This window comes from Malurus melanocephalus, unplaced genomic scaffold (assembly GCF_030028575.1).
Source record: "Malurus melanocephalus ecotype Western Australia unplaced genomic scaffold, MMel_1.1 scaffold_64, whole genome shotgun sequence".
Taxonomy (NCBI): Eukaryota; Metazoa; Chordata; class Aves; order Passeriformes; family Maluridae; genus Malurus; species Malurus melanocephalus.
In genome coordinates, this window is record NW_026623296.1 from 210,435 (window position 1) to 234,328 (window position 23,894).

The 23,894-nt window shown below is 42.6% G+C and overlaps 1 protein-coding gene across 3 annotated transcripts in view; it reads left to right on the forward strand.

Moving 5' to 3' along the window:
- SLC25A26 (solute carrier family 25 member 26) overlaps positions 1 to 23,894 on the forward strand; it is an 81,773-nt gene that overhangs the window by 36,141 nt on the left and 21,738 nt on the right. For 2 of the 3 annotated variants that reach the window (XM_057366347.1, XM_057366349.1), the window contains exon 6: positions 19,751 to 19,795. The exons of the other annotated variant lie outside the window; for it this stretch is intronic. In XM_057366347.1, the coding sequence (XP_057222330.1) occupies positions 19,751 to 19,795 (45 nt within the window). The remainder of the gene's footprint in view (positions 1 to 19,750; positions 19,796 to 23,894) is intronic. 3 annotated transcript variants of the gene reach the window in all.

Sequence of the window (23,894 nt, forward strand, 5' to 3'; positions counted from 1 at the left end):
CTAGCCTCTCTTCTTGTATTTTTCCATGAGAATAAACAGGAGATAGAAGAAGTTTGTTGCTTAGAAAAGATTAAATAGTTTTTTTGACAGTGAAGRAATTACAGCGCTAGAAAATCCTATTGACCAAAAAGTATTTTTCAGGTTTTAGGAATTAAAGCACCATGAATATGGACCTGGTGCAAATGCCCAGATGCCACAGCTTGAATGAACTTTTTGATCAAGGATACAGGTGTATTCTTGGAWGAAAGAATGCAGAATTGAGCGCTGCTTCCTTTTCAGCCTGAGCTTTACCCCMATATATCCTTTAATGCCTGTGCTCAGACTAACAGAAAACCTTTGATTGCCAGTGCCTATAAAGAGCAGATGGTATCTTCTGGCTGTGTTTTAATATGAGTATGGACTGAGTCTGTGCATATTTTAAATCAACTGTGCCTGTAAACTCCATTCAGTGTTACCTGTGCTTTGAAGARCTTCAGATATTTAATATGTCTACAGACATCCCATAAATTCTTATTCACCCCACCTGCTTCCATGTGCAAAGTTCCTGCTGTTACAAGTAGAGCTTTGATGAATATTTCGATTGCACTGTAAAGTTCTTTCYTTCAAAGATATGGATTTTCCTCATGGAAAAAGCTTTGTTTCTGCTCAGAAACACAAGGAGGAAAGGACTGTCTTATGTCTGCAGCTCTCCAGTGTTGCARTTGCTGTGGCAATGAATAGTTATTCCTAGAGCTGTAAAGAGCAGCAAATAAAAGCTCCTATTACCCCAAAAGATTGGTCAGAAAAATCCAAATTTGGGATATGCTTCAGATTTTTAGTACAAAAGCCATCTCTTTCCATAGTTCTGACCTGATTGCTATATTGTTCTGTTTGTGACATGCTTATTAATCTTGTGACCTTCCCTCCCTCTCTCTTCTACCTTTCCAACCATCCATCAGAAGTATCAGAAGTCCCAGTTACAGGAACCTGACTGGACTTTTTTTGCTCTCCCTCTCCAGGAATCAGCTATTTAGTATGAGATAGAGTTTTACATATGCAGCTGTCTGAAACTACAGTGCCCATTCCTGAAATTTTATTGCCTCATTAATACCTAGAAATCCTGCTTTATAGCATTACATCAGCAAGGTGGAAACACGAGTGGAAACACTGGGCTGAGAGCTGGGGTTTTCATTTTGGGTGTCGTTGTGAAACTGCATTGTTCTTGGGAGAGCTGTGTGCCCTGTGTCTGGCCAGGAGGTTTATAGAGCTTTAGATTCATCATTTATCATCTTCCTTGTCTTTCCTCACAAGTGACCTCTCTGTGAAGCTCTCCAGTGAGGAGCTGTTTGATCAGAGTTGGCTTTGTGAGCTCTCCCCTAGAACTTGGTGGAAGATGTGATAATTTAATGGTTTGGTTTTATYCYRGAGCATTTGGGTTCCGTGGAAAATCTCTGGTATATGTGTACACACACCCCTGTAAGAGGAAAGCTGAGATCCTGCAGCTATTTAAGATGTTTGTGTTAAAGTGTCAGGACCTGACCTTTTACCATCCTGGTAGAGGGCTCAACAAGAAACCTGGATCATGCACATGCTGGTTTAGGCTTCAAAACCAAACTGGAAATTTGTAGATGTAATATGAATGTTCCYTGTGTTGCTGGGGAATAAGATCTACAGGTGAGATGGATTCCTAAAGAAAATGCTTATCCAGAAGGTTTMTCCCTTCAGGGAATTAATGYTTCTGAATGCAACAGTGATTGTGAACAGAAAGGGGTTGTGCTTTCCAGTGAACTTCACGTGTGTTCTCATTGCACATCTGAGCTGGCACATTGTGTTTGGCTCCTTCAGCCACTGCTGTGATATGAATAATCCACAGAAACCCGATCAAAAGTGAAGCCTGACTGTTCTACTGACTTGTCTTTTGGCAAAAGGTCATCTTTGAGCCRGTGACCTTCTAGTCCAATGCACAAGATGAAGGGCTACCATTTTTCCCAGATGCCAGATCCAGAGAGATGGAGTGCTTTGCCTGAGGTTACGCTCTCTGGACTTCCCATGCAGTTGGGGAATTCTCCTCATTGCCAGAGCAGTTTCAGSAATGAAAGACCATCCTGCTGCCTCACTTAAGGGTTTTTGTTGTGGAGGAACAGTCGAGCACACACGTGGCATTTTGCAGGGCGCCAGGGGTGAACTGTCACACTGGCTGACTCTGCTAATGATCTGCTCTGAAATTCAGGGTGGGGACTTCTGCTGGCTTTTGAGCCCCAGAATAACACAGTCCTGCAGCTCAAGCACCACAGTGTGCCTCAGACTACAACAGGCTTGCACAGACTCTTAGGGCTGTACTTGTTTCCCACAATTTTCTGCGTGTTTGTCTCTAAACGAACCATGAAATGATTCAGTGCCCGCATGTGGTTTTAATAACAAGCGTATGTGGGCAAATGAGAAAATACAGAACGTTTGACTGGAAGTTTCCAGCACACACTATGGGTTAAAACTGAGGCAGGTTTGTAGTACAGTGTTTGTCAGAGTTGGTTAAYTACTTTGGGTTACATGACATTTTGGATTATACTTTTCTCTCTAACCTTGTAACAACTGTTGATTGGTGGGAGGCTACACTTAATTAAGGGCAGATTTGGAGCAATAATCTCCAGCTTGATCTTGACTGGGATCGGATTGTTTTTCTGGGAAGTTTGTGTGATGTTGTTGGTTTTTCGGCTTTTTTGTTTGGCTGCAGTTGTTGATGGTTGTTGGGGGGATTTGGCTTTTTGAGGGAGAGAAAAGAAAACGAGTGCAGCAAGTAGCTTTCTGATCATATTTAGATGAGAGTTATGTCAAKGGCTTGTACTTCCACATTTTGGAAACTACCACTGCTGTAGAACCATCATGCGATGGTCTTTTGAGAGTCCAGAGTAATCCTTCCCTTTGCCACGTATCCTCAGCTTTGCAAAATGCTTCTGAAAAGGTTTTGTGTCTTTCATTGTTATTTTGTTAGAGAGAAATAAGGTCTCAGATTTTGAAATCTGCTTTTCTGTTCTCTTTTCCCACCTCAGATGTGTTCATCTCTGCTGTTCCCTCTTCCCCAGGAGGAGGGAGATTGACATCCCACTACACTGAAATCAGAAGAAATTTGTTGCTGTCAGATGAGAGCATCTCTCAGACTATTCTGAATCTATGTTTTCTTTTGCTCCCAAACTTGAAGGGTTAATGTTGGTTTAGACTTAACCAGCTTTTCCCAACAATCTGGCTTAAGCTTGCTGATGAAAAGCACAGTGAGAAAGCCTTTGGCAGCCTTTGATGTCCTTGTGCAGGAAAGTAGGGGAAAAGCACTGGAAAAGCCACAGGAAAGTAAAATGATAAATAAAGACAAGAACTTGAAAATTTTCTGTGAAAGGGAAAAGAAAAATCCGTTCCTATGCCTGTGATGGGGAGGTGAARAAGTAATGACTTTAATTGCTCTGGGGAACTCTCCAACAAAGCAKCACCTGAGCTGATGATCTGTGCAGTCCATCCATCAGGAGAGGCTGCTGACACAGGCTGGACAGACTGGCTGGGGACACACCCTGCCCGTGGTCAATGGCCTTCAGATCTGATCTTCATCAGGCTSTAATTCCTGTGAGAGGCAGGGACAGTTGTACGAGAGCAAGAAATGAAAGGGAGCAGCACAATTCCTGTGACTGCAGTGCTTTGGGTGCTGTATAGAATAAGAGATTTTAGTAAAACAGGTGGATAAAGCCTTTCAAATCTGTTAAATTCCATGTTTTCTCCACTTTGCTAGTAAAAGAGTTGTTTTGCTCTGGAGGTTTCTTTGCACTGTCTTCAGTATCAAAATCCCTGTGGGTGCAGAGGTCCCTGAATTTGGTGCGTGGGTCTGTGTGTAAGCTGTGCTGGGCTGCCCTGATTTCTTCTCAATCATCCTGTAGCACCAGAATTTCTTGCAAAGAGTAATTACGTGAGTGCAGGTCTGCTGGGAGCTCTGGTCAATGTAGAGGTCAGAAACGACAGCACAAAAACTGTGGTAAAATTTGTTATAAATCCTACAACCTTTATGTAGCTGACTTAAATAAAACTTACAAACAAAGGTTTTGTGTCTTTCATTGTTATTTTGTTAGAGAGAAATAAGGTCTCAGATTTTTGAAATCTGCTTTTTTTCCCTTGGCTTGGAAATTTGAAACATTCAGGCATATAAGCTGGAGAAGGCCCAGTGGTGTGTGTTTTGGGGGTACAGAAAGTTTCAGGAGCACACTGAGGCTGAGGGAAGAGAATTCCTGAGGCTGTTCTGCCTCACCCTGAAAGTGGATCCAACCCTGGGCAGTTCGTGGGACTTCTCACAAAGCAAGGGCTGTAGCACCCAGGCAAATACTTGGATGTTCCAGGAGGGAAATGCACTTTTTGGAGGCACAAACATCCCAAGGTGCTGCAGATGATAACACCTGTGTGCAGTATTTTATCTCTGAGCTCATCGGGTCTTGGGAGCAGAGCCATATCTTCAAGGAGCTGTCACAGCAATCCTTGTTTGCCCCCCAGGTATCTCCTGCAGGTAATTAATCACCTAATAAAACACACTCTTTGACAGTAGGTGGAATTTGGAAATTAATTTGCACCCCTTAAATGAGGCTTCTAAAACTRTAATTATCAGGAAAGAAAGGAGTGAGCTGTGTCAGGTGTATAAATGGTTTATTTATCAAGAATAAACTGTCACCAATGTGGCACTCTTCCTTGCAGCATCTGTGCTGCATTTCTTTAAGGTGAACTAAGSAATGATATTTGCCTTCCTTCCCGTATTTTTGCATGTCTTGGGGCAAATCTTCAGTTGTTTGTGAAGTTTTTGGTACAAAAGTGACCTGTAACAATATTATAGCTGCCTTTCTGACATTCTTTCTTTAGTGTGATCAGTTCTCACTGCCCTATCAACCCCTGCTCAATGCCTTATCCACTGAAGAGCCTCTGGCCTCCCCAGAACTTGTGCAGGCCAGCTGTCCATTTGGATTTCTCATTATCTCTCCAAATGGTGGATTTTGTGAGCTGGATGTTGGTAGCGACAGGAAATAGAAAGGGGAGGAAGTTTTAACCAGTTGGCTGGACTGCACATGGAATAAGTTACCTGGAATAAGAGGAAATCCAAGATATCTGATTCTCTCTCTGTTTTTGGGTTTTGTTTTTTTTTTTAATGATAGAGGTTTAAAGATGCCTGAGAGATCTACTTTTGAAGACTGACAGAGCAATTTTTTTAAAAAAAATCTAGATAAATATGAGAATAGTAACATTTTAGAAGCAAATCATTGACAAATATATTTACCTTCAAAAATACCCTTTCAAAGATATGTTACCAAAGTGTCTGACTGTGCATCAGAGCATTGGAAGACTTATTTAGCTGCCTGTGTAAAGAAGACTTGGGCTTCACTGCAAAATTGTCACTAATAACAGTTCTGGCTGCTACAGCTGAAATGTGTTTGTTGCTGACGGTGTAATTGGCTGGCTTCAAAGGGCATACAGTGCATGTAGTCTGTGGGACATGGAGGAAAATGGTCTCATTATTACATACTAATCTTACATTATTGGTGCATTATTTCTGAGCAAGCCCAAGAGGGTTTCTGTTTGCTCGTGTCAGACTGGCTGCTCTAACACACAACTCCAGGGAATGGCTGTGCTTTGTTATTTCCCCCAGAAATAATTTTATAACTTGTTTGCTCGGAGTTGAGTTGGCTTGAACAAGGGGTGAGGGTGCTCAGCATCACTGGCTTCATTCAAAAGTTCTGCACAGAGTGAGATTTAGTGGGTTAAAACCCCTTGAGAAGAAATGGAGCAAGGGAGGGATCGGTTACGGTGCCCTTCTGGTTCACACGTCACTCGTGGCATTTCCTGCGCCAGAAGTGAATTCTGCTGTGAAGCATCACAAGCACAGACAAAACAGGGTGCCATTCACAAAGAACCCCGTGATGTGATTAGATTGGCAATGCCATATTGTAGCTGTGAGAGCTGACAGATTGCAAACAACTCACACTGAGCAAAAAATACTCGTGRTGCTGACTCTTCACTTAGGGGTGCGGGTTGGAATAATGCTCTGCAAAATGCTTTCAKTATAAACTAACGCTTTTTCTTCTTTAAAGTTTTACCACAAGGTATTTTTGCTGTGTTGCAGAGCTTTTTGGAAGTGTCCTGGAAATATTTTTCATGCAAACCAAGTGGCAAGAATTAAACACTCAGGAATGCAGCTGAAGGGGCAGTCCAGCCACYCTGAGCATGTCCTGGTTTGCTTGAAATATGGTTGCCCTTTCCAGGCACTCAATTCATCTTGAGGCCAATTTTAACAGTGCTCAGTGCAGAAATGGCTGTTATGACATGCCCTGGACCAGCTCTGGTTCAGCTTGTGTAAATTCTACATGTGGGGTGCTTTTGGAGCTGACAGGTGGAATTTTATTGTGATCCTATTTAACTATTCTTCCACAGTAAAGGCTTTTGGAATTTACTTTACCGAGTTGATCTGTGTTGCAAAGTTCTTTACTTTTTTGTTGKTTTTTTTTAATCAGTACACCTTGTAAAGATCTTGCTCAGGGTGAGATCTCCSCATTGTTCAGCTGGGCATTCTCCTGCTGGTCTGTGGGCACAAGCCATCATTCCAGGGTCTTGTCTACTGGAAATTTCTAATGTAACAGGCTGTTTTCATCGTGTCCATCAGCATTTCAGAATGAATTTGGGACCCTCCTTCCCACCCCAGACTAGTCCTGGGCCTATAACAGTGATAATGGAAATTCCATGCCCAGGGAAGGGGGATTGCAATGAGGTGATCTTTGAGATCACTTCCAACCCCAACCATTCTATGATTCCATGATTTCCAAACTCAGGTCATTCACTGGCATCAGCTCAGCTGAGTTTTTAAAATTGCATGTGAGAACACAGAATCAGCACAGTTCTGCAGGTTTTTAATTCTTTTCATGATCCCAAAGCCCACTACCAGCACATGGTGATACTATTTAAAGAAAGGTGTTAATGGAATTATATCCTTTGACTGAAAGCCACAGTTGATTTTTACTCTTGTATGAGTTCTGCAGATTTTGGTTGTTTTGTCTGAAGTGGTCTATTAGCACTTGCCCTGAGATAAAAATTGCTTTTTAAGTGAAGAAAGGATTCTGGCATGAGTCAGACCAGGGAAGATAAATGAAAAGTGTAATTAAATGCCTTGAGGCTGAAACATTATGGGAATTGTAATGTATAGCTTGCTAATCTCATTACAAAAAATCCTGGTTTAAGTCACCTGGTTATATTATATTCTGCTAACACCAGCCTGCTCCTTTTCAGCCCAAAGGGTTACAAAATTATATTGTAAAAGGCACTTGCTTTGACATCAGCAAAGCAAGTGTATTAGGCAGTAGCATTGCTTTCCTTCCTTTTCTCTTTGGTTTTTAATTTGCTTGGTAATTTTTTTTCACTGCGTTGCTGGTGCCCAGTTCCTTGACTCCAAGTTGCTCTGCAGCCTCTGGGACACCATGTCTTTAATCAGGGTCAATWTTTTTTATTTCAATATATTAAATGATAATTTATTTCATAGTTTTATTGAACTAATTTGCACAGATAACATCCCAGTCAGGCTTAGGGTGAAAGGATTATGGGGATAGTGAGTAGCACCCAGAATAAGGCATCCAATCCATCCATAAGGCCGTAGGAATAGAAAAAGTTCTAGAGACCTACCTAAGGGTACGTTTCCCAAGCAGTTTCTACCCTACTGTCCAGGGAAAAGGTAAAATTTCAGGAGATTCCTCATGGCTAGGGAGTGTCTGGCTGTTTCCCCAACCAACATTTTTGTGTTTGATTTTCTTTCTTCTCAAGTAATGCCTGTTAGCATGAAAATTATTTCATTGCTGRCTGCTTCCCAGCTGGAAAACAATTGGGAAGACTGTGGTTCAAATCATAGATATGTGAATCCCATAAATTGCTGTGCATTGCAGACAAAATCCTGTACCTGGCAAGACAACTTGAGCCATTGCACTGTGAGTTCTGTGAACATACCTGTGACAGCAGGGRCCTGGCAAATCTGTGATGGGCATTTGACATGGCCACAAAACCAGTGAGGAAAAGAAATCATCTCAGTGGAACCTTCTGGATGCAAAATGGGCTTTAAATGAATTTAAGCTGYGAGAGTGGCATTTCCCATCCTGTTCCCTCCGGAGGCCATGCTGCAGTGGGCGTGCAGCTTGGCTTTCTCCTGTTGGTGTCAATGTTTTCCACAGGAGGAGGTTTCTTAAAGGGCYCATCAGTGCAGCAGATGTGATGTGCTGTGCTCAGAGCTGCTGCGTGAGAGAGGAGCGTGCTGGGGCTGTGGGATCTGATCCCATCGTGGGGCCCTGGCAGTCGCTGCTGGGTTTGTTCTGTCGCTGCCTGTGATGCTGAAGCCTCTTGGTGGAGCTGCAGTCATGTTCTTCCCTTGGTTTGTCCTCTCTTGGGTGTTGGGGATCACTTTGGGTTCCTCAAAGTAAAGATTAGACYGTGTTAGCTGGCTTTTCTCTTCGGTCACCATGTTGGTTGCAGACCAACTTTGCAGAACACTTTGTGCAGGCATCAGCTCTACAAAACACTTTGGCCCTGCTCCAGTTCTGGAAGAGCTTTTAGATTAATGGGAAGTTGGGAGTGTGAAGAAGAGTATGGAGTTTTAAGAACTCGTTTGTGTTTGGTTTTTAAAGCATAACCCTGTTCCTGTCCCGCAATGGTGAAAGCTGTTGTGTTGGTTTAACCCCAGCTGGCAGCTCAGCCCCACACGGGAGGAGAGGATCGGAAAGAGAAATTGAGAAAACTTATGAGTTGAGSTACAAACAGCTGAACAGGTAAAGCAGAAGCTGAGCACACAAGCAAAGCAACACAGGGGCTTCATTYATCCCTTTCCATGGACAGTCAGGAATCCAGCCATGCCCAGGACAGCCAGGCTCTATCACACCAAACTGCGGAAGACAAACGGGATTACTCCAAACATCCCCCCTTCCTCCTTCATCCTCCCTTCCCCAGTGTGACACCACATGGTCTGGGATATCCCTTGGCTTGSTTGGGGTCAGCTGTCCCTGCAATGTGTCCCCCAATTCCTTGTGCACCCCCAGCCCACGCCAGGGTGGGGTGAGGAGCAGGAAAGGCTTTGTCTGTGCSTGAGCCCTGCCCRGCAATAACTAAAATATCCCTGAGTTATCAACACCRTTTCCAGCACAAATCCAAAACACAGCCCCATACTGGCTGCTGTGAAGAAAATTARCTCTAGCACAGCTAAGCATGTGCTTAAGTGCTTTGCCAAGCATGGAGGGGATGATTTATACTGGTAAAGTGGAAACTTGGTAGTGTCTACTTTTCTGGTCACAGCTCTGAGCAGGATTTCATAGAACAAGCGTGAGCTGCTGTCATGCTCTGCAGTTCAGTTCCCTCAGGCCCTGCTGGTAGCCCAGGGCTGTGTGAACAGAACTGCAGGATGAGCCGATAAAGAAAATAAGGGTTTGTGTGTGCTGGGATGTTGCAATTGTTTAATTCCCTTGCCCACCAAAGCAACCTCATTCCCCTTGATGTTATTCCCAGGCTCTCGTATCCTGGCACACTTTCCTCACCTCCGAGCTGGGTAACCAAGGGTGAGAAGTTGTTCTGGTTTAGCTTTATGGTTCAACACTGTGGTTATGAGAGGTCCTCAAGGTGCACAGAAATGAAGTGCTTGCATAAAGACATGCAGAGGAGCTCAAAGGCTTGTGCTGAAAGCATCTTCTCCATCACTGCACTAAAACAAATCACCGAGAGCCACGGCTGTGGTTTCCACAGTTCCTACAGCGGTGCTGCCATTGTGCAAGCAGGGTTTAGGCTCATTTGAGGAAGCCTGCAAGAGGTTCTTGAGAACAAACCCTCCCTGCTCCGTGCATGCTGGATTTGTGCTTGCAGCCAGCCACACTAAAGTTTTTTCCCAGCTTGCTGACAGGCAGGAAGTTGGGGGATGCAGCAGAGACAGCTTTCCCAGGGGTTTGACTGCTGTGGACGAGTGTGCACGTCCACACCTGGGAGGGCAGAGGGTCCCAGGTGGCTCAGCAGTGTCCGAGCCGACATCCTCCAGCTGTACCTTGGGCTGGGGGTGGAAGAAATGCTCCATTAGGAGCAGAGTAACTCTCCAGCTGCCTCAGCAGGGAGGTCTGCAGGGTCCAGGGGGCTTCCTGTTTAAATAGTTACAGAGTCTGCAGAATTGGTTAAACTGTCAGAAAAGAATTATAGAGGGTAAAAAAAAAATAATAAAGGAGCCATCCTTCCTGTATGTGCATTGTCTAACTGCTCTTCTGGGCTTGACTGAATGCTTGCTGGGATTTTTTCAGGTCACTGTAATGAGTTTTAGATGAGGTCTTTTGTAATGTAGAATCAGATTATAGTTTGTGGAATTGTAGCTGCAGTTCAGGGAAGTTTTATTTAATATGTAAAAGCTGGGGGAAGTAATTGTCATAAGRTAGTAGGGTATTTCACTTCTGCAAGACCATGTCCTGTGGGTTGGGCAAAAGCAATGGAAGTGTTTATTAAAACAGCTGAAAATAGCAAAGTCCTGTTTAGTGAAATACAAAATTCTGAATGTGWAGTGAAATACCTTTRCATGAACAGCMTTTCCTAAATTTGACGTTAGTCTGCATTCTTTCTCTCTGCCACATGATGGAGATAATGATGTAAGRTAAGTGATTTAAACAGTGCTGCACRGGGCTTGCACTTCAGGGAAAGAAGTTTCAACTTGGTTTATAGATGTTCCATTACATTGGTTTTGCACTAGCATTGRTGGAATGATTTTCTCTATAGTATCCATGAAGTGTTTTGTTTAAAGCAACATTTGCTTRCTTGATCTTTCTGTTTTGGTTTTGKTTGGTTTTYTTYCCCTCCATGAAGGCAAAKAAGCAGKAATACCCTYACCAAATAMCCAGGRGKAGMRATGCAGCAAAATACCAAAGTCTGTATTTGKWAAAACATTCAAAAGAACTTGGYTAGYTTACATTRRGTGTATTGGGACTTAAAATTGTACWGAAATGTTCATGGTTTGGGCTCAGATGTAAGTAAGGCTGTTGTGTACGTGCTGTAAAAGGAGGGAATTGACAGCTCCTGTTCAACAAGGTAAAAAGAGCATTTCCAGAGCCTGCTTTCACCATCAGTTGGGTCTGTGCAACCTGGGAGGGGCAYGGTAGAAGCCAACTGAGCTGATCTTTGTGTTGTACTCTAAAACCCCCACATCCACCCTCTCCTCTTTTCTCCATCTTTAGCTTCAGTCCTGATCCAGAAGCTGTCGAAGCCACATGTGCAAAATTCCCAGCGATTTCAATGGCTCTTGGATCAGGCCAATCTGCAAAGGCAGAGATGGATTTCCTCTTGGAAATTTTTTTAGCAATACTCAGAAAACTCCTGGCAAGAKATGTATTTAATTTTTATGGCGAGAGCTGCTGTGTTATATTGGTAATCATAATGTAGTAACAAGACATCTGTAACAAAACTAGCATAGGTTGAGATGTGTCCAGGATGGGAGAAACACATGTTTCTTCACAGTCTGGTTTGGTTTTTGATTGGTTTTTTTGGGTGTTTTTTTTGTGGCTGTTGCTCTGAGGACAAGGGTTCTTTTGCTGATGTCAGTGCAATTACAGCTGCACTSTTTCCAGTTTTTTAGACTGAATATTTGCTGGATGAAGCAATACTCTCAGTCCTCTCCATAGATCCACCTGCCTTGTGAATAAAACATGCTGTCTTTGAATCCTGGGTTCAGTTTTGGGCTCCTCAYCACAAGGAAGACAYTGAGGGGCTGARGCRTGTCCAGAGAGGGGAGTGGAGCTGGGGAAGGGTCTGGAGCACATGGAGTGGTTGGGGAACCTGGGGGTATTTAGCCTGGAGAAAAGGAAGCTCAGCGGGACCTTCTGTCTCTACAAAACTCCCTGAAAGGAGCAGCCAGGTTGGGATCARTCTCTTCTCCCACATAACAAGTTCCAGGGTGAGAGGAAGAGGCCTCAGCTTGCACCAGGGCTGGCTCAGATTGGACATCAGGAAAAATTTCTTCACCCAAAGAGTTTTCAAGCACAGGAAGAGGCTGCCCAGGGAAGTTGAGTTGCCATTCCTGGAGGGATTTAAATCCTATGTGGACGTGGCACTTGGGGATGTGGTTTAGTGATGTGCTTGGCAGTGCTGGGTTAACAGTTGGACTCAGTGATTTTAAAGATCCTTTCTAACCTAAATGATTCTATGATTTTGTGAATCTATGCTGCTTGTTTAGTTCCTTGTGCTTAGGTCTTTATATCACCAGCARAATTCTCACTTGAGGAACTGTTCAACCCTGCTACTGCAAATCTCAGTCCAGTGTCTACTTGTGAATATTTTTTTTCTTTAATTAGAGTTTCCAAGTTTGTGTTTAGAGGGTATTCCTTCATCGGTACCTCTCATAAGGCATTTTTGTAATTATTCTTTCCTTTAGAATATCCCATGTGTGTAAAATGTGCATTAAAATCCTCTCAGAGTGCACTGTCGTGCTGCCCAGACAGTGGTGTGTGCACCCATGTGCTGATGTAATAACTCCTCCAAATGTTAGGAGTTTTCCCTCAGAAGACTTTTTCCAGAAATGCTGCTCTCTACACTCTTGGGTTCTGCTCCTGTTTTTTTTTTTTCATGAGAACAAAGATTAGTCCTTCATGGTCCTAAACTCAATGCATGTGCATGACTTAAAGGCATTACCTACCAATAAATAGGAGATTAGCTGCGGCTTGTGTATTTCCTGATCAGTTCAGGTTTTTTCAGATGGCTCGTTGTTATCCCGTTTCCTTTAACGATGGGACACTTTAATGAGTTTGCCATCTGACATACATCTGCTTCCTGTTAAACAATACTTTCATTCTTCTGGAGCTGCTAAACTCATCTTTTACCCTACAAGATTTTTATCTGCCCCCTGAAAACAGCGTGTACAAATCGGTGTCAGCATATTCATTTACTTGCTGGGGGTTTATTTAATGTGTTGTTGAAAATGAATAGCAAAACAGGCATCTCTAATGCTTATTTGTTGGAAAATGGGGAAACATGGATATTATTTGTGTTAATTAGTGGCTGGTCGGTCCAGCTYATGTTTGAAATCCAATAAAATCGACTTTTGTGGCTGACATTATACAATCTCTAATAGTTATTCTGTTCTCCCAGCAGAGCAAGAAAGGGGTGGGGGTGGAATTTGAGGCTGTTAATGTTGTTTCTTTGAGGCAAGAGCCTTCAATAGCTCAATGATGGTCTGTCTCACGCGTGTGCAAAGTTAGGGCTCTGTGATCATCAGGATCTCTTAAATCAATCCAGCCTGCATTGAGTTTGTGCATTTGCCTCAGTGCCTCTTTTTCCCATGTTTTGGGAACACATGGTGCTGGGTCTCTGACTATGTCTTTCCCCTTCGCTGGTCAATATTGCCCCTGCAGAAAAGCTTTTTTTTCCCTGTATTTTTCTTTGCTTTTTTTTAATCACAAAACCTTTTCCTAACAGAGGGAAAACTGAATTTTCCTTTTACTTCTCTTTACTACATAATAGGCCATATAAGTTGCTTTTATAATGAATGTTGGTGCTATTTAAGAGGAAATGTGGATGTGAAGTTCTGCCACACAGGTCCAAAGGACACCTGTGAGAATGGTTTGTAACCAAATTAAGCGACTCTGTTGGGCACATAATGTTTTGTCTCAGAAAGGAATTTAGTTCCAACCATTCCCATATGCCAGGTGACAAGTGGAAATACTTTGGGGTTAGAGCTGGGGAAACAGAGGAAGCAAGGTGCAAGTATTTATTCCAGAGTTAGCAGATGCCTGAACCAGAATAATGACTATAATTCAGGARTTTTGTATTTCTTCCCATTTATAGCTATCAGTTTGGTCCCAGCTCACACAGGGTTAATGTTATTTGCTTGAAAATGAGGGAATTGCTGATTACTTCAGGTGGCTGCTGGTGCATGATCTGAAAGCTTTGTTTTAATTACACTCTTGGCATTGTTGAGATCGATGTTTCTACCACCCTAAATGCCATTCCTTTGCCTCTGGCACTGCTGCAGAGCCGCGTGTTCAACACAGAAGAGCTGTGAAAAGTTGTTTGTTGCAAATGTAACTCGATAGTTTTCCCTGTGATGGCTGAGCTTCCCATGGGGTTCCACCTCTCAGTCTTACAGGAAAGGTGCTGTGTGTGAACTTGGTCTTTTGCTTTTTTCCTTGACAARTGAAGCCAAGAGCTCTTCCCTGGTCATTGCTGTGCCAGCGTTGTTAGACTTGCCTGAAAAGCTTTGTTTGTTTTTGCATCAGTGTTTATTAACAAAGCCCTTCATCATTTGTTTAACATAGAAACTCTTCYCTTCTTTGACTGCTCTCCCAAACTTCCAACCCCTCAGAGCTGCAGGAACAAGGCTGATGGCTTTCACAGGCTTTCATTCATGTTAAGATTACAAATTACCTTCTTTATGTTTCTTGTGCAGTCTGCAGTTTATCAAGGAGGGTCTGGGAGATGGTATTAATTGAAGGTTTGCAGGAAAATAATTGGGGGGATTGGCCCCCAGCTCTGGGGCATCCCATTGATGATGGGTCCTCTATACCTTCACCTTCAGTCATCAGAAAAACTGTGAAAGCTCCAAATCTTCCTGATGGTGGCTGTTGTTCTGACCTCTGAYGTGACCAGGGGCCAGGCTTGCCTCATTTCATGCTGTCTTTTCAAAGCCCATCCTGGGGAAAGTATATTTATAGCTGGAACATCAGTTTATCATAATCCAGATGTATGGGGCAAGTGTGTGAAGAATTTTAGGARGGCAAGRCRCTGAACCAAATTTGCAGTGATTATTAACAGAAATGTTTAACTCCAGCAGGCTGACAGGGTTCTTTTATTCTGCTTTTACTTGAGCTTATTTTAAAAAGTCTATCCTTTAAAAAGAAGCTGGTTTAAAAAAAAAAAAAAAAAAAAGGATTGTAAAAGGGGCTTAGGTAAAGGGAAGACTGTTCTCCTGAAATTTGCTGTTTATGTATCCTTGGAAAACAGTGTATTTTTGCTATTCTGAAGTGGGTTATTAGACTTTTCTTTGCAATTACAGTGGAGAAGGCACAGTTTGGCACAGCAGCTCAGTGCTGCTCATAAATAGAGCCTTGGACAGGGGCTCTATGGCCCCTCTGTCCTTGTCACGGTGAGTGCAGGGGACAGGTTGGGTGCCAGTCTGAGAGCTGCCCTGTGAGGATGAAACAGGCTCTCCCTGCAGTGAGCAGATGTTCTTGCTGCTGGCCTTTGTGACATTCATACTCTCAAAATCCTCTTCATAGGAGTTTGCTGTTAATGTAGGGAACAGCGGAGTTGTGGGTGAGAGCGATTTCTGGGATGGAGGTGCATTTCAGGGACACTGAGAAAGCTCTCACAAGGTGAGCCCATTCCTCCTCTGGCTGATCATGCCAATCTCTCCTCCAGTATTTACTCAAACGTTTATAAAAACAGATAAGTCTTCTGGASAGCAAAGCCTGCTGAACTGGAGACAGGGAAAACCTGAATAAACAAACATGTGCCACAGATTAGTAAGAACATCTGTAGGTTTTATATTGTTTTGAGAACACATACCAGAGTTTTTCATTTCTTATGCTTTTTTAGTTTCTCCCTTTCTTTCTGTCTCTCTCTTTGCTTCTTCTTTTTAAATATATTGCTAATAAAGGTTGGAGGTAGAAAGCACAGCTGGACTCTGCATGACATGCCACTGTTTAATTTCTAGCTTGGAGGATGAGAAGAAGAGTGGTTTTATTGTATCCTAGAAGAGAATAAAGCCACATGCAAATTCCAGCTATGGACATCTGTTTCCTCTTTGTGTGAAAGAATTCTCATTTTTGGAAGGGAATCCCAGTTCTGAAGGGGCTGATGAGGTTTTGGTTTTTTCCTTTTGGTTCTTTCCCCCCTTCTTTGCCACTCCTTTAGCATGCTGCCCYTACTCCCTGGCTTCTGTTTTCCTCGGGACGATGCCAGCTTGAAATTTAGCATCAGATACCAAATGGGTGAATTTTGAGTTACTTTAAAATGTTGTGTTTTAGTTACAAAGAGCATTATTAAGTTCCTCCTTAAGTAACTTTCCTTTAATTAAACTGTATTTGGTGGGAGGACTTCTGCACTGTCATCAATCTTCAGTACTTACAGGTTGRTATTTTTCTTTAGAAGCGAAATGTGTGTATCTGCTGCTTTGGCTGAGAAGTGCAGCTATTTCTAAAATTAACTTATTAAACATAATAATTTAAAATTCTTTGTGTCAGGAGAATTAAGTAGATGTGTAGAAATAAGCATCTGCRAAGTTCATTACCTTAAGTTAGGCATCAGGTGCTAAGGGCTATAGGGACCAGAGTAAATGATAATTTCACTAACCTATAAAACATTTTAAAATAATTATTTGCAGCTGTCTGGGGGCTTTAAATTTGTCTTTTGTGTGTGTGCAAGGCTTGACTCTGATGAACAAACAGCACAGTTATATAACATTAGGCCAGAATCAGAACTGGTACTCTCTGTCTATTTTATATTAATGTCGAATGAGAGGTTGGTGGAGCTTGCCAGGGTTTCRTATTTGCTGGCAGCAAGTTACCCACATGTGTGGACCACATTTTTATTGTTGCCTTAGCCTGTTTCAAGCAGAAATATCTCTGCCTAACAGGGYGTGATTCTGTTCATTGCTGAAGAGTTTTTCTTTTAAGAAGTAAAACACGAAAAGGAATTAAATGCTGTAAGTGCTCAAATAAGGAATGTCCCCAGACTGCAGGATTTTTTTGTCACGTCTGCCATGGGGGAAGAATAAAGGGCAATAAGCCATCTAAAGGATTTTTCATGGTCAGATGAGCTACCCTCGCAGAGATACTTCTTTTTGCATATATTAATGGTACTTTTGGGTGTGGGCTGTTTWGTCTGGTCTCTTAGGGAGACAGGGCTGATGCAAGCAGGGAGTTTGCACACATGGACACAGCCCTGCCACATCTTGACCGAGGACATGTGGTGGAAGGGCAGAGGCTGCAAAGCAAAATGGGAGTTCCTGTGAGTTTCTTGAAAATATGTATGTGAGGGGACAAAAACAGTGATTAAGAGGTTTGAGGGAACTTTTCARCTGAACTGTCAACAAGGGCTGTGGAATAGATCTGGAGAAGAAATGTGATGGAGGTCCCTGTCGTGAAAAGATTGCCGAACGCAGCTTGGAAGTGCTTTGGCTTCAGAGAATCTGATGACAGAACCCAAATCCGCAGGAAGACAGACTCCCTTTCATTCCAGCACCCATGAAATTGCTTTTGTGGGTTTTGTTTTTTAGTCAGGATGTCAGACAGGATCCAATGGGCAACTATAAGAATCGTAGGGCACCTCCTTAGGATCTTAATGCAGCAAAGGTGCTGCTGCTCTGCTTGTCGGTGGCGGTGCTTCATATTTGGTTTGGGTTTTGCAAGTTTTCAACCTCTGGTAAAGGGTGACTTATGAATGTTTAGGCMCTTATCCTCCCTCCTGGAGAGGAGGGAGCCCAGTGGCTGTGCAGGTCCCACTGACACACATCTGAAATCTTCCCAGGCGTTTTGGATGCTGTGCACTGCTGCATCCCATGGGGCACGTGGGGAAAAGGGAAACCCTAAATCCCCATCCAGCCCCGGCTCCCCCTGAGCAGGACAYGGAAAGCAAACACCACTAACACTGAAAATCAGACAGCAGTTGTGAACAAGTTTCCCCTTTGATTGAAACACTTCTAGCTAGGAGATAAAAAAGGGATTATGTCAAAAGCTTTCCTTGTTGTCTTATTAACAGCTGCATAATTTTACCACTCATTCACRAGCATAAAAAAGCAAAACTTGGAGRCTGTATTTGAAAGCTTGTTTTGTTTGGTGTACAGCTGGATACAGAGCGTTTCCTTTTCTCTTTTCTAACAAATTCAAAGCAAATGTATTGGTTATTGTTACTTATTTTCCCCTTTTTTTTTTTTGCCTAGATAATAGAAGATTATGTTGCTTTTCATTTTACATTGCAAAAAAATCATTCAGTGTAACTTCAGTTCAGCAACGATGCAGTAGCATGTGGGGGTATATATATCTTCTCATAAATATATTACCAMACATTACTGTCAAAGAGCTGGACTTTTTCACCCAGTATTAAAAATCAAATTTAATTGCTACACTAGAGTTTCAAGAGCCTGGTAAATAAGAGCCGTGTGTGACCTTTATTRCCGGGCTTTGAGATGCCACCAGGGATATTGCTCGTTGTCCAAGATGACAAACTTCCTCTGAGATTTCAGTTTGTCAGCTCAATGTACAGCAGTGACATTGATTTCTTCTCACTGCCATTTCCTGCCTGAATAGATAACAAATTTTCTGTGGCAGGTGTCTGTCAAGTTTAGTTTTGCCTGGCAGATTAACTTAATCGACTCATTTATTAATCATTACTTGCAGCACAGGGAAGCAGACAATACCCTTTAACTCCTGTGATGTTGGATGGATGTTCCACTTCAGATTCCTTTGTGTAGCTTGAATTTGGGTTTAATAAGCCATTCATATCTCTATGATATGTTTTTAACCTGACAACACTCAGATTAAAGATATCTGAATTAAATAAGTGTGATCCATTTTGACTATCTACTCCTTTTCGTGGTAAAAGATGCGTAAGTGCTTTCTGAGACTAAATAATTTGATATATGAAATGCCAAATCAGCCTAAACAAGGGGGGAATTAAGAAAGATAAAAGTAGAAGAAAATAGGTAGTTGGAGGAAGATTTGAGCCTGGGGTTGACTGGCTAACAAAGTGGAGGAGATAATGCAGGAGCTTTAGGAAGGGGCAAAGCTCCTACACSTGCAGACACAGCTGTAGGATGATCCTAGGACAGGCTCGTGTTCTCCTGGAGACCCCTTTCTGTGAGATATCCTGAGASAGACACTCAGCCTGGAGATGGCAAAGGCAGGGCTGGTGCCAGAGGTGGGYATTGCACAGGGATCCTCAGGGTGGTGAAGGACAAGGAAGAATTTAATGGAGAGCTTGGCAGAGGAAGAAACATAATAAAAGGCATAACCTTGGMAAGTGATGTCTCTTATTGCAAAGTGTTTCAGTCTGTTCACAATGAACACTGACTGATGAGTCACAGTTTTTATCAGGGCAGAATCTGTGAAGGGCTTGGAAATGCACGGACCCTGGGGACAGGTGGCAGCAGGAATGAGCCTAGACAGGGACACAGGCTGTTGCTGGASTGAAGAACCTTGAGTTTTACAGGCAGTAAGAAGAGAACCACCAAATTTCTCCATTGTGTTTTAGTTGGGTTGTGGTAGCTCCTCACAACTTGTTTTTAATTCTCAAGGGAGCTTTGTTTGTGGGACATCATGGGAGATGCTCAGGAACGTTTTTGCAGCTGATGCCCAACTGCAGCATCTGTGAGAGTCTGCACTGCTGAAGATGTTTTTTTTTTTTTTTGCCAAGCTGTGTTCCTGGCCTTGGGAACGTGTTTCTTGAACCATCCTTGTAGCTTTTTTGGCTGACTGTCAAACCAAGAATGTCCCTGCACTAGATCACACTGCTTGTTGCTCTTGTAGGCCACCCTGGTAACAATACATTAACCTCTCAGCAGGGAATGTGATAAACAAAGTAAAACTGCTTTAGTGAAACCAGTCATTTAATGGCAGCATACATAAAGTGTCCGTAAAGATTTGTAAGTGTAATAAGCTGCAGTTCACTGAGGGAACAATAACTGTTCCTAATTTAGCCAGTTGAGGAACATACCAACCCAATTTGCTTTTGTAACATTATGTTGTTGTTTTTTTTTTTTTCTCTTTTCTCACCTCTCCAGATTCCTTTCTCTCTGGTACAGTTTCCCCTCTGGGAGTCCTTAAAGGTAAGTTCTCTTTAGTGATGGAAATGTAAGTTCTACATTTTGCAAAGGCTTTCTATGGTAACTTACTTAACTCAATTATTGCAATTCTGGGTGTCTTCAAGAATCAGTAATTGTGTGCCAACCTACCTGTGCATGTGAAGATCATCTGCTTGAATATCTGAAAAATAACAGGGAATATCTAACCACTGATCTGTGGCATGCAGGCTAAATTTTATTCCCAGCATGYCAGAAATCTTCTCTTCTGCTCTATTTTTTTCTGCTTAAAAAGAGTGGGAACCATCTTGTGTGATTATTTTTTTAATTTTAATTTTTTTAGTGTTTTGCTCCTCATGGTAAAAGGAAATTACAAATGAGGGAACTGGGTTTGTAAACATCACTGAAAAGCTATTTTGATTGGCTGCATGCACTTTATTTAAGGGTCATTTAAAGAAGGTGTCAATTGATGATGCTTTAACTGTGCAGTTGGTTGGAATGAGATCCTGTTCTCCCACCAGCTGGTTGCTCTGTTTATCACGGTCGGAGTCAGGATCTAGATTTGGAGAGCTGGATTTGAAGTCATGTAATTTCTCCATCCCTCTGTATTTCCTTGAGCTCACTACAAAAGATGATGGGAAGGGTTTTCCAGATACTTGGAMGTTGTGGGGTGGAAGCACAAAGAATTATTGCAGCTCATTAAAAGCATTGTAGCAAAATATATTTTAAAAAGATGAGCCAGAGAGAGAAACTTTCTTCTTGGTAGGAGTGCTGGACTTGCACAGAAACCCAGACTGGGTTTACATACAATCCGTGTGTGTTGGGTTGGACACCAGCTTGTCCTCTTGCTGTCTGTAGCTGGGGCTGTTTTGGGGGGACAAGCCCACAGTGTGAATGTTTGTGTGTAGAGGCGTCAGGGAGTCCAATATAAAGGTGAGTCCACAGCAGGAGGAGCATGAAAATCACCAGGAGCTTTCTCAGAACTGAGCTGTGTTCGTGGAGGTTTTGTGGGTCCTTCATGAGCTCAGCCTGTGGTGGTGTCTGGGTATCATCCCACTGCACAGGGGAGCTTGGGCTGCCTTATTAGGAATCTGTTTCCCTGCCAGTGTCCAGGAATGGCTCTCTGTAAACTCTCCAGCAGTGGTACTGCCCCGACCTGCTCATGGTTAGTGCAGCAGCCGTGCTTGCGAGCAAGAGGTGGCAGTGCTTAAAGGAAAAAAGTGCAGTGTTCCTGCCAAACCCACATAAACCAGCAACATCATGTAGCTGTTTTTAAAATGTAAAGTTGTTTTAACTAATGTCCACGTAGCTGTGACAGTAAAATGTATTGTTTATATTACAGGCTTTAAAGAAGACAGTTTGAATTTAGCTAACTACAGGAGTGAGTCACTCAGGATGAGGCATCATGTTTAATCCAAAGAGGTCAGTGCAGATCTGAAGAGAARCAAAGCTCGTGTCAGTTTGTTCCACAAACCTGTTGCATTATATTCTTYTGTTGTGGAACCAAGAGTAGGAAAAAATCAGTCTGGCATACTCAGTCTGTTTGGCTCAGCACAGGGAGAGAGCTCAGGGTTTGTCATATCAAAGCCAGGCAGTGAAAGCAGAACACATTTTGTTTATCTGAGTGAAGCTCTTAAAAAATAGTCCTGACAGTACAACAAAGGGCAAAAATCATTATGGTCCCATCAACGGGATGGATGTGGCCAGTRGCATCACTGGGAGTATGGCTGAGGGTGCAGGGATGTTCGAAGGGAGCGTGATGAGACAGTAATTACACAGAAACAGAAATGCAAAGGACAAGAGGAACATGGCACCAAGCCTGAACAGAGAAGAATTATTGAGATGATGCCTGAGGGACTATTCTGCATTGTATTATGGATTACTTGAGAAAGTAACWGCAGGAGCAGTTGTGTCTGATGTGTGTGGGCCATCTCACAGAGGAGAGCAGCACAAGTGCTGTGGYTGTGTCGTTTTTAAAACCATTAGTACGAAGTTACAAAAGCTGATGGAAGATGGACTCAGTCTTATGATTCCCTCAACAAGCTAATCACATAAAAATGAGGAAAACCTTCCCACAGTGAGAGGACAGTTATGAGAGGCACATGAAAGAAAATGAGAGTTTCCTTTTCCTGCAGACAGCAGCAGGGTGGTGAGCTTAAAGAACCCTAATAAAAGCTTGTCATTGGTAGCAAATTGGGTGTTTCCATATCCCATTTTCTCTATCTGTTTTACTCCAAGCTGCTCTGATTATTCCTCATGCTTTGGGCACTGAGTTTTGGTGCATTCTCTGTCTGAATGTGCACCAGCTGTCTGCTGTGAGAGCAAGCTTGCATGCCATGCACTAAATTAACTTAAAAGAAGAGAGACCATTGTATGGGTTACTGAACTATAAGGTTTCCTTGGCTGTGGGTGCTGGCAAAGGGAGGATTCAGTAATTAGCAAGAAACAGATACTGTTTCAAATACAATCCTTGTGCCAGGGACTCAGGTGTGCACACAATTTAGGAACAGTTAATAGGCTCCTTCTTTAGTTCACAACAACTCAAGAAACAACAGCAAAGAAATTATGGTGCTTTTAATTTAAAAAAAAGGTGTTGTTTTTTTTCTTAAATTTGAATAGCATCCACTGCTATGAGGTGTGCTTAATGTCCTTTCTCTTCCCAATTCTCCATTTTTCCATACTTTGTTTGAGGCACAGTTTATTGCTATAAGCTAAAAGAGAATGAAACTTTGTTGTGGTATATCAGATTTCAGGACTTGTAATTTTTCAACTAGGGTGAGTTAGTGTAGCTCTTCTTTGTTAGTGTAGCTCTTTTTTGTCTCTTTAGTCTAAGCCTTACAGGTAAAACAAGTTTGAATGTTTCTTGGAGTTCAGGGAAAGAAGGGGTGTTACAAATCTCACTTTCTGCTATACCAACCCTCAGAGGAGCACTGTGGTTGAACATTACTGTGACAGTCTGATAAGTTTTTGGTTCTTTTTTGTGAGGTTAATACTTCTGATCCCATCTCAAAGCCAGGTGGCCCTGAGGAAAGGCAACAGAGCATAGATGTGGTGTRCTTCCCAAATACCAGCCAAGCACAGAGCCTTCCATATTAGTTCAGCTTTTGGAATTAATGCTGTAAGATACAGTCCCCTTGTATGCTGCCCTGGAATTTCCAAGGTTCATCTGTATGTTGCTTTGGAAATACTGTGTGTGTGTTCTTCCCTGTGGGAATTGCACTTTGTGRGCTGTGTATTTGGCATGAAATTGTTGTGGGTTCCTGCTTTCACCCTGCTGCCAGGGCTGGGCAGTCTCTGCTCCAATKATGTGGCCCTGTGGAGCCCATCAATTCTGTCTTATCTTTTATTCTCTTCTATCCAGACATTTTATTCAGCACTTGTAATCATAATATCCGGGCTCCTACCAGCAGCACAAAAGTGATTTATCATTTGTTTTGTGTTTTAATCTGCAGTTCTTCTCTTTTAGAACTAACTGAGAAAAAAGACAACTTTCATTTCTGCTGTGGGGGTCTAACAGAAATACCCCCACAGAAATACCCCCATCAGGGGTTTTCTTTCAATAAAATAGAGTTTTAAAACCCTGTAGAAAATCAAGAGCCTCTGGTTAGCTTTGAGTCCAGAAACATCTTGCTAGGAATGCCTGTTTCTTAAGGCTCAGTGGATATGGTCAGATCCCTCAGAGAACAGGGCTGTGTGTAAGATAAACCTTTCTCAGGTGAAACCAGACTCAGTCCTCTTGGGTTTTATATTTCTGCGTGTTGGCTGCGCTTCAGAGCCTCTGAGAGTTACTGAAAYGCAGCTGTAGAGGGAGAATGGTCTCTTTATAGACCAAATGTATTGTATGTCTGGAGAAAAGGCTTTGGTWGCTGCTGAGGAGGGAAGGAGCAGGCGGGACAGGAGGACATAAGTAGAATGAGTAGACTTGAAAAACAAGGGGCTTTTTGTTTGTTTAGTTGGTGGGKTTTTTTAAGGAAAACAAATTTGCTATCCTGGGAACCTTTTGTCTTTTTCATTAGACAAATGAAATCTCTAAGATAAGACACTTGGACATTGCTAGGACTGTGGAACATGAGGGTCAGCCAGTCCTGCCCTGCACACCCAATCTCTCCAGGAGRGCTGGTACAGA